This window comes from Apteryx rowi, unplaced genomic scaffold (genome assembly GCF_003343035.1).
Source record: "Apteryx rowi isolate R43461 unplaced genomic scaffold, aptRow1 scaffold_6, whole genome shotgun sequence".
In the NCBI taxonomy this organism is placed as follows: domain Eukaryota; kingdom Metazoa; phylum Chordata; class Aves; order Apterygiformes; family Apterygidae; genus Apteryx; species Apteryx rowi.
Genome location: NW_020450871.1, coordinates 4,945,283 through 4,955,313, shown reverse-complemented (window position 1 = coordinate 4,955,313; position 10,031 = coordinate 4,945,283). Strand labels below are relative to the sequence as shown.

Below are 10,031 nucleotides of genomic sequence, written 5' to 3'. Positions count from 1 at the left end.
TATGGAGAGCTGCTGCCTATAAATGGACAAACTCCCCTCTGCAAGCCTGAATTAGCACATCTTTGTGCCATCCCTGCTCCAGCTCCTCCCTGGTCAGCCTTGTCTGCTCTGGGGCCAAGCTGGCCCCAGGCCAAGCAATACTGAGGGCTTTCCCTCCTGCTTCCTGCTTTTTCCATTGCATTGCCAGTGCCTGGCTGAGTCCTGTGGCCTCGTACCACGGGCAGCTAATGGGGGGAAATCCAGCACAGATTCTGTCCCTTAATTCTGCCCCCGAGATCACCGAGACCACAACATGTCCACAACACAGGTTTTCACTGGAAAACAAACACCTTGCCCCAGTGTTGTGGATGAAACAGGAGCTCCAGATTAAGATAATCCATGTTTCTGAATGCTTTTCTGTCAGGAAAAAAAACAAAAAAAACAAAACTGATCTAAACAAGACCTGGGAGCCCTTTTCTCTGTGTAAAGCCGCTTCCCCAGAAGGTGGGTTCAAGCAATGAAAGAAGGGCTATAAAGGAAGCTCCAAGGTGTTCATATCTACATTTTGAGGTAGCCATGGCCATACAGAGTCTGCTACAATATGTGGGCTCTAGCTTGCTGCTCTGTTTGGCAGTGGGGCTGGTAGCCCTCATTTACCTTCTTACCAGCTTGAAGAAACCAGTTTGCCGTTTGCCTCCTGGGCCACGACCTCTTCCCCTGATCGGAAACTTGAATGTGGTGGACCTGAAAAAGCCGTTCCAGTCGCTGACGGAGGTAGGGTCTTGAGTGAGCAGGCAGGAAGAAAATTGGCTGCGTGCAATGCCTGATGTGAGAAATGCAACGAGGGTGATGGAGATGCGATTGTGTTTGCATTGTGTGGAAGGCAGAAATGAGCTACTTAAAGTACAGGCAGGCTGGCAGACTGACACCCTACCTACATATATATGCGTATATGTACCCCTTCCTTTATACACATGCAAGTATAGGTCTCCACCCCTTGCAGCCAGGTCCACATTGTTGGCACTCTGAGCCCCAGTCATGGCCCTCAGACTCTGCAAGTAGAAGGCACGAGCCGGGCCAGTCTGCTGAAGGATGGGGGCCATTCGCTATCAACAGCTCTGTCACTACAGACAGACATCCCCCACAGGAGGGGGGAAGGAAGGCAGGAAAGAAAGATATCATTCCCACAGCAAAGGAAACTGGGTCATATGTACATTTATTTCCAAAGCTAGTTATGTCCTTGCAATGCACGGCTCAACGCTGCCTCCCCTTTCTCCTCCTGCACACACACTGGCCAGGGTTATTTAAGACTTGGTGCATGGCTTTTGTACTTCTAGGTAAACAAATTCCTTTTTCTTATGCAGCTCCATGGATACTTTTATTTCTAAAGGGGGGAAAAAAAAGACTTAAATATTTTAAAGCCAGCTGCGATGTTTGTTTCAGAAAGTGGCTGCTATGTTCCCATAGGGAGGTGAGGACAATTCAACACTAATTCAGATTTCTTCAGGTGGCTGTAGAGACATTTGAGGGGCTGTGGCTGGTCTGCCACGTTCCCTGAGTGTGTGCTTGCCAGGCACTACAACAGGGGAAGTCCAGTCCCCAGTGAACTCCCTCAGCTCACCTCAACACCCATAGCGAGATGGCAGTGCAGACACTGGAATTCTCCAGTTATTTGTAGAAAAGGTGCATCCTGGGCTGCAAAAGTTCAGATTTCCTATAGCAGTCACACAGTGTCCATCTGCCTGGACTTACGGGGCCACCAGGCTTGTGCAGAGTGCAGTTTTGATGGTCTTCCAGTCCTGAGCTCCTGTCTGACCATAGATGTGTTTGTGGAGGGGTTGAAGGAAAGGGCAACTATTTTTGGCTGTAGTGGAGGATTTTATGATACAAATGTCATTTGCAGGCACCAGACTCATTTCCTATAAGCTGCCAAGCAGCTTTCTTGAGGCTTTCAGGCCTGCCACATCCAATATTCATATTGCTGAGAAAAGCCAGGGCTGTTGCCAAGACGTACTAATGCAAAGAAATGACCAAAGGAAGACTGGGGAACAGCTGTGTTTAACTACCCCTGGATCTGCCGCACACCCTGTGATCTGCCAGAGAGGAAGGAACCAGTGTTAATGTTATCTCCCAAGCTGTCAAACCACCATTTGATGAAAACAAATTCAATTTGTCTGCTGTAATAACATGAGCTGCTTCTAATCTGAAATTCAATTTTCTGTATATATCTAATGCATAGCAAATGGTAACCCAGGCACATCGGAAACAAGACATTTGGAGCGGATGGCTTACAGTATGTTTAAATGAAGTCTAAAATACTGAGTGAATGATTAGATTGTCAAAGCCACCCTCCTCTGTAACAGATGATTCATACTTAATTTGCTGTAAAAGCCTTGAGCGCCTGCAACATTATCTACAAGAATATGCTTCCTGATTGGATTCAAATTTCTGGTGGCCAGCAAATAACTTTGCTATGATTGCAACACTACTCACCTTGCAATAACTTGAGACAAGTGCTGTCCTGAAAGAAAGAGTTATTGTAGCTTTGTTCTTGTAGTGCTTGTGGCTTCAGCCCCAAAGATGCGTGCACACCCCCTTGCCTCAGGTCAATGGTGTTAAAATAAACAGGCCCTCACACTGGGCCTGCCTGCTACAGCATTTTTCTAATGAGCCTCCAAATGGTAGTTTCGCTGCTTTGGCCTGTTACTGCAAAATACCATAGGAATGCAATGACATTTTATCAGCTGCTCATCTCATAGGAGCAATGATAGCAGACACCTTGTTGTGCAAACAGGGTGCAAGCAGAGATGCTGGCTAGTGATAGCTGAGGTTTATTATTTGCACTACAGCAGCACCCGGAGATTTCAGGCAGGGCTGGGAGGGGCCTTTCGTGCTAGAAACTAACTAGGGTAGCTAATGCTACCATATGGGTCCAGATCTGGTTTTGAATGAACATATTTATTTACCTTTGAAGCTCTCCAAGATATATGGCAACATCTTCACTGTGCATTTTGGACCCAGGAAAGTTGTGGTACTGGCTGGATACAAAACCATCAAGGATGCCCTTTTAAATCATTCTGAAGAATTTGGAGAAAGAGCAGAAATACCCATATTTAGGAAAATAACACAAGGAAATGGTAAGCTTTTGGTTGGTTACTTTCTTTTTTCAGTTTGTCTATACTGATTTTATTCTTATGGCAGAGAATATCGTCCTCTTATGGTTTACTTTTTGTCTGTGTAACAGTGCACTGAGTAGCTTTTGTACAAATGCGTAAGTAGACCTTACAAAAATTTATTAATTACAAGTAACATAAGGATCTCATACCTTTATTTTAGGGATAGGATTCAGCCATGGAGAACTATGGAAAACTATGAGAAGATTCACCTTGTCCACACTGCGAGATTTTGGAATGGGAAAAAGAACAATTGAGATCCGAATTCTTGAGGAAGTAAATTCCCTCATTAAATATTTTGCATCTTATCAGGGTGAGTGTCAAGAATTTCATCCAGAGACAGATCACATATCTAGCTGAACAACAAAGATGAATGAAAGTGTAACTTAGAGCAAATGGTATCTCATGCTTAGTGTATGTTTAAGTAGGTTATTAAACTGAGGCCTTAAAACATTGAAACTGAGTTTCCTGCTGTGCATTCTGTGTGGTGAATGAGGTTTTTCTTTGAGAGCTAAGGACTACATTTCCAAAGGAAACTTAATGGACCCTATGCATCTTTTCTCATTTATTGAATGTGGCATTTCGCACAGCATTACCCCACCATGTACAAAGACAGTCAGGGACCCCAGAGGGAACCAAATCTAACCATACACACCCCAGCAGGACACTTCCACGTTGCAGGGCAAAATGGGCATTATCACATCACCATTTGTTTTCTTTGCCTGAAATACAGGGAAACCTTTTGATACCAAGATGATACTCAACAATGCTGTATCCAATGTCATCTGCTCTATATTGTTTGGAGAGAGGTTTGAATATGATGATCCTGTATTTCTAACTTTGCTGAAGCTGTTAAATGAAAATACCAAGCTGTTGGGCTCCCCTATGATACTGGTAAGGCCTTGGTTTTAGGTTTTAGCTTTTAGCTTTTTCTGGGATATCTGGTTGCCCATTTTTGTTTTCCTGGCCTCCCACATTTGCTTCTAAAGGTGAGGTTGAGGAGAACATTAACAGACAGCTGGTCTGTACTGATTATGTCTGGGGTTCTGTATCTGCAGGGCACAGATTCCCAGGGCCCTGGGCTTAGTCTGTGAAGCTTTTTAGCTAAAGAAAGCAGAATAGTCTTTACAAAAGGCTGATATAAGCCCATTCCTTCCTGACACAAAGCTTCTGCTTTCAATACCAGTGGATTCGTCCTCAGTGCCACACTGAAGTCTGATGCTCGCTGTAATTCCAGAGTAGCTCAGTATATAAAGCACCATCTGAGCACAGGTCAGAATTACACACTGTGCTTCAGCAGGGAAACTCCCAGAACGAGGCACCGGCTAACAGCAAACTGTAGGGGCTTCTTTAATGGGCTCGCAGGGCAACTAGTGGTCTCCCAGAGGACATGCACACCTCGGGGGGAATGGGGATGAGACCCCCTCCCACCAGACAGCAAGTTCATCCATATGACATACTGCAATGCTGTGCTTAGTCCAGCTCCTAAGAACAGTGTAGCTGTGTTAGCATGGTGCTGTGCATAAGCTAATTGGCTTGGAAACCACTTCCTTGACATAGAAAAATTGTGTTTGTCTGTGGAGGTGGCTGGCTCAAGTCCCTTGTTCTGTCCTAGAGTGTGACACACCTGAAGGCTTTCCCTTAGTTTGGTACAATGCTCACATTCCCATCCTTCACATTTGAGACCTTCAGTCCCACTATCTACACAGCTGAAAGCCCTGAAGGAAGACTAAGTTGATGAGTCTCCCAAAAGTCATAGTGAGGACTCATGCAGAGGCAGAACAGAGAGAACATGATATTTCTGCACAATTTGTAGCTGCTTGGACTGTACAAGCTAATGTGGGGGAATTGTGACCTGAAATGTCAGGGCATGGGATGTCTACCTATGAGTCTCAGCAAGGAATATCTTCAGCATTTCAGAAATATTTCACCAGCTAGCTGAGTGGTTCTCCCTGGAAAGGTTTCCTGTCCTCTCTGAGCTGCCAGCTGAAGGCCTTGATAGACCCTGTTAGACAAGTGGCCAGCAGTATGGTTTGAGATACCAATGTATGTTCAAAATGCCAATTAACAGTAAGACTTTTATTGCTCCACAGTTATATAATTTCTACCCATCTCTTGGATTTCTCTTTGGCGCTCTCAAGACTGTGCAAAAAAATGTCAGTGAGCTGACTGCTTTTCTCCAGAAGCTCTTTCAGGAGCACAAAGAAGAGTTTAATGAAAATAACTTAACAGGCTTTGTTGATGCCTTTCTTATGAAGCAACAACAGGTACTTTAAAGCTAAGTCTCAGAGTCTTTCTGTTCCCTTAGCTCTGACTTATTATTAAGATTGACCATCTGCCAGGGACTGGAAGTGAATGAAAACACAGGAACTGCAGTTTTTAGAATATATTAAAGCTAATACTCACAGTGAGCAGTGCTGTACTCGCTCCATAGTTCCACTGAAACTGCTGATTAATGGGATCTAGTTGTCAAGATGTCCCATGTGGGTGAAATCTGCTCAGCACGTGTAGGGGGGATATCATCCCAAACCTTCCTGCAAGAATGGTACAGAAACAAACTTCATTGCAGTAACTGAATTCCTGCTTACATAATATCTGGATTTGGGACTGCATACACACTCAGGATTGGACAAACTCCATATATTCCACGCACTATAGGCCCTAATGCTAAAATACTAACTGTTTAGTTCCCTGTAGCATATAAAGCCACAAAAAGCTAAAATGTAGATAAAAATGATGGCAACACATTCGTGTATTTGTACCATTTGCTATAGAACTAATGGCCATTATCTGTATGTTTTGAAGGAGTCAAAGAAACCCGACACTTATTTCCACAATGGCAACCTGCTGTTTTCAACCTTGGACCTCTTTGCTGCTGGGACTGAGACTACTTCTACAACTGTGCGCTGGGGTCTTCTTCTGATGATGAAATACCCAGAAATTCAGAGTAAGGCTAAGAAGTCTTCTTGTACAATATCCTGTTGCACGCTTAAGGCTTTGGTTATAGAAGGGAGGGAGTGGGACTCATTCAGTGTTGTCTAGAGTAATTATAAGAACCGTGAGAGCGATAACAACCACTGACTTACAAAGAGATTTTATTCAGCTGGTTGCAAGGAAACAGCACAGCCAAGTGGGAGAGGCTACGGGCCAGCGTTGCACAGTTACAGTAAAGCTCCCCCATCACTATTCTCCTGCAGGCTATCAGCTTACGTCACTGCAACTAACCTTCATCGGTCTCCCGTCTCCTGACTGATTTTGATCTTTCTTTTGAAGGCTGTGGTGTAACAAAGGCATAAGATCAGAATCAGGCATGGCATGTCCTGTAGCAACTCCATTCACGCTCCCTTGGCTCAACAACAAACCTGAAAGAACAACATCACACATTGACTTACCCACGCCTATTTCTGCTCTTCCCAAATACCCCTCAAAGTTCTCCCTTTTATTGATCTTGGCTAAACCAAAAGCCATTTAGGTTGCAAGATAAGAGGGGGGTACAGCTTCTTTATCCTTTCCTCCTCCCAAGGAAAGATTCAGGAAGAAATGAACCACGTCATTGAACCAGGAGAGCTGCCTAAGTTGGAGGACCGGAAAAAAATGCCCTATACAGATGCAGTGATACATGAAATACAAAGATTTGCCGATATAGTCCCAATGAGTCTATCACGATCAACTCCTACTGATGTGAATTTCCAAGGTTATGTGATTCCTAAGGTGAGTTTTGAGGTTGTCAGTTTACACTGCACAGATTCCTTACAGTTTCTTTTAAAGCAGGCAAGAAAATTCAAAAAACCTAAAGATGCCCTGATGTTTGGTTTAATCTATGATGTGATCTTTTGTCTCAGATCCAGGATGGCTGTTACAACTATGGGCTGGATTGAGCTCCTAGTTACAGCTTTTTGAATCCAGAATAACCACAGACTTTAATTAAATCACACCAGTTTGAATCTCTTTTGCCAAATGTGGAACCTCTAGTTCAGCTTCTTGCTTGAAAGGTGTCTCTGAATATGTAAGAAGGAAATGTGTTCTGTTTTGTGGCCCAAAAAGAGAGCAGCAACTACTGATAAGAGGTGAAGCAGGGCAGCAAAGCATCCGCTAGCTCTGTTTGCCATGGCTTAGTCTTATTCACCTATGCACATTGGAAAAAAGAAAACCAGCCTAGCTGGACTGTGAAAGTGATCTGCTCCTACCAACTACCATGAGTTTCTCTGATTCCTTTCAGGGGACAGAGGTTATTCCGTTGCTGACCTCCGTTCTGAATGATGAGTTGCACTGGAAAACCCCTGATCAGTTCAACCCTTCTCACTTCCTGGATGCTGATGGGAACTTTATTAGGAGAGAGGCATTTATTCCATTTTCCATAGGTAAGAGGGGTATTTTGTGCACCACCTGCGGTTAGGCTAATTGCTTAGGCTAATTGCACAGCTCCCACTGAATCCAGAAGTAGTTTTGGATGTTGGAAATTATGAAAGTCAGAAACACAGAACACAGGATAAGGGAATTCTGGTCATTCATCCAGTTCACCATGCTGTAAGTTACCATCTCTTGCTTGGGAGATCTGGGCTGAAATGTGGGAGACACTGATTTACTCACAGGCACTGAATGATCTCACATACCCACAGGCTTCTGCATTGCCTGATACCCTTTCAGCACCTCTGATAGAGAGAGGGAAGGAAAGTTTTCCTGTCTCAACAGCCTGCTGTTACAGGCTGTAGTTTAGAAGGTCTCCGACTCCAGCACTATCCATTATGGTGCTGATCATTTACTTCTCTTCTGGTTATTTTCAGGACGAAGGGCTTGCGTTGGAGAAGGACTAGCCAAAATGGAGCTGTTCCTCTTCTTTGCAGGCTTGCTCCGCAAATTTGTTTTCCAGACCCCTCCAGGAGTGGACAAGTCAGATCTAGATCTCACTGCTGATGTTGGCTTTACCTTGAACCCCATGCCTCACCTGGTTTGTGCTGTGCCCTATGAATGTTCAAACCACAGGCAGTAAGCGTAGTGAACACTTTAGGCTTGAAATCAAGTCCGGTTACAGGGAGAAAAAAAGCTGTCTATTCCTGAGTTTTAGGAGAAGGAAGACAATGGGCACTGCTATTTTTCTCTCTTTCATATTCTTTCCAAGAGCTCTCCTGATGCTGGTATGATGCAAATCCTTCAGACACCCTTAAGTACAGCATTGAGAAACAGTGCAACCCATTCCTGGAACAGCACATCAGAAAAGCAGGTTTCAGGGCTGTCTGAAGGAATGAAATGGTTTCAGGCCTCCTCTATGGATGTAACCCATCAGATGCTCTAGTCTCTCCTCTGAGAGCCTCCACGGGGAATTTCCCAGCCCAGAGTCCAAGCACTATAGCAGAGCTGACTGATGGCCCGGCTGGAGCCAGCAGACACAGAGTATATTTAATGGATCTAGAGATCTCCCAGGGATAGTTGTTTGGCTGAGCCTCAGACTGAGTTTCCATTGCGCAATACAACCTGCCTTATCTTCCTCACAGAGCCCCAGACACTGGGGTGTAACATGGGTCTATGCCAAGAGCCAGACATAGGACAGTTATCAGAAAACATCTAAGTGGTTTGGGAAGCAGGTTCATTCCAACTCACACCAGAAACTTTGTACTAAAGAGCCTATTTATGACAGGTCCAATCTAGCAGCTTTCTGCTTCTGCTCAGAACAGCGTTTCTGCTATTCCCTCACCTCTCCTGGCTGTGTGCTGGCTCCAATACTTGTCCGATCCTTGCCTGGGCCAATTCAGATACCTAAGCTAGCAGAAAATAACCAGCCCTGGAAAGTGAATAGTTTCTGAATCAGCTCAGCTAAAGACTGGGCACATCCCAGAGGTAGTGCAAGGACCGTGCAGCCTGGAGCCAGGGAGAACAACTCCCACTCTCCCAGCTCTTCTTGACTTCTTCAGCTGCAACTCAGGAGCCTAGTTAATCTCTGGATCTCCTCTACCATCCACAGAAAGAATGAGGCTCCTTCAGTGGGTGATTCAACTGCCATAAGCTCTGAATTGCTCACTCTTTCCATTGACCGTGGAGTGAGCCACCACTCCCAGGCTCCTAATTCAAACCTCTCAATCTGATGCATCAGGTTTGGTGGGATGAATTGGGGCAATACTTTATTTTCAATTTGACTGAAAATAGGACTTAAACTCTTTAGGAAATGTTACCCTCTGTCCTCAGCTCTACAGGAGATACACAGCCCCTGGCATTTCAAGCTGTCTCCCTCTCCAGACATTCCTGGTGTCAGGGATAAGCAGCAAGATCTCCAGGCAGAGTAACAGACTCAGCCTGCAGCCCCAAGCAGTGCTGAGCAAATGACACTGTCATGGGTTCCCGCAGAAGTTATATGCGCTCAGTGTACAGCAGGACCAGGGTCATCACAATATGAATTGCAAGCCAAATTTTGATCCATGCAAAAAGTGCTTTGGTTGCTTATGTAAGAACCTATACAAAGTTACAAATTCAGAGCCACTAATACATTGCCTAGCAGAGATCTTGCATCACTGTCAAAGTTTAATAGGGTTGTGTATGTTGTCACTGTGAAAATAGATGTTGTAAAACTGGTAATAGAGACTGGAAGGAGAAGTAGGTTGGACACTGTACCTTGTCACCAAGCCTCTCACCTATACCATTAATGTGTAATATGGGGTCTCTGCAGAAAGCTGGTGACATCTCAGAGACTGTGGCTTTCCTAGAACAGCTGTTTGATTACAATTAATGATTTATTTCATGTAGCAGCCACCAAAATGACGAACAACTAGCTGTACTTGCAAAGCTACACCCATTGAGGGACCCATGATGTGTGTATGTGTGTGTGTGTGTATGCGTGTGCACATGCACGTGCGTGAAATCTGAATGATGGTGCAGGTGAGAGGGGAG

The 10,031-nt window shown here is 44.7% G+C and overlaps 1 protein-coding gene across 1 annotated transcript; it reads left to right on the top strand.

Annotated features, from left to right (window-relative positions):
* The first annotated feature begins 428 nt into the window (after positions 1 to 428).
* Positions 429 to 8,142, top strand: LOC112974230 (cytochrome P450 2K1-like). Its single transcript, XM_026082976.1, has 9 exons — positions 429 to 753; positions 2,954 to 3,116; positions 3,316 to 3,465; positions 3,886 to 4,046; positions 5,246 to 5,419; positions 5,958 to 6,099; positions 6,676 to 6,863; positions 7,372 to 7,513; positions 7,937 to 8,142. The coding sequence occupies exons 1-9, from the start codon at positions 556 to 558 to the stop codon at positions 8,140 to 8,142; spliced, it is 1,524 nt and encodes a 507-aa protein (XP_025938761.1). The 5' UTR covers positions 429 to 555.
* The last annotated feature ends 1,889 nt before the right edge of the window (positions 8,143 to 10,031 follow it).

What these genes read in the sequence shown, in the direction of transcription:
- LOC112974230 (XM_026082976.1), top strand. Translation starts at nt 556, where the DNA reads ATGGCCATACAGAGTCTGCTACAATATGTGGGCTCTAGCTTGCTGCTC. An exon ending in GAAAATAACACAAGGAAATG is followed by an intron (nt 3,117 to 3,315) that starts GTAAGCTTTTGG and finishes CCTTTATTTTAG; the next exon opens with GGATAGGATTCAGCCATGGA. An exon ending in TTCTTATGAAGCAACAACAG is followed by an intron (nt 5,420 to 5,957) that starts GTACTTTAAAGC and finishes TATGTTTTGAAG; the next exon opens with GAGTCAAAGAAACCCGACAC.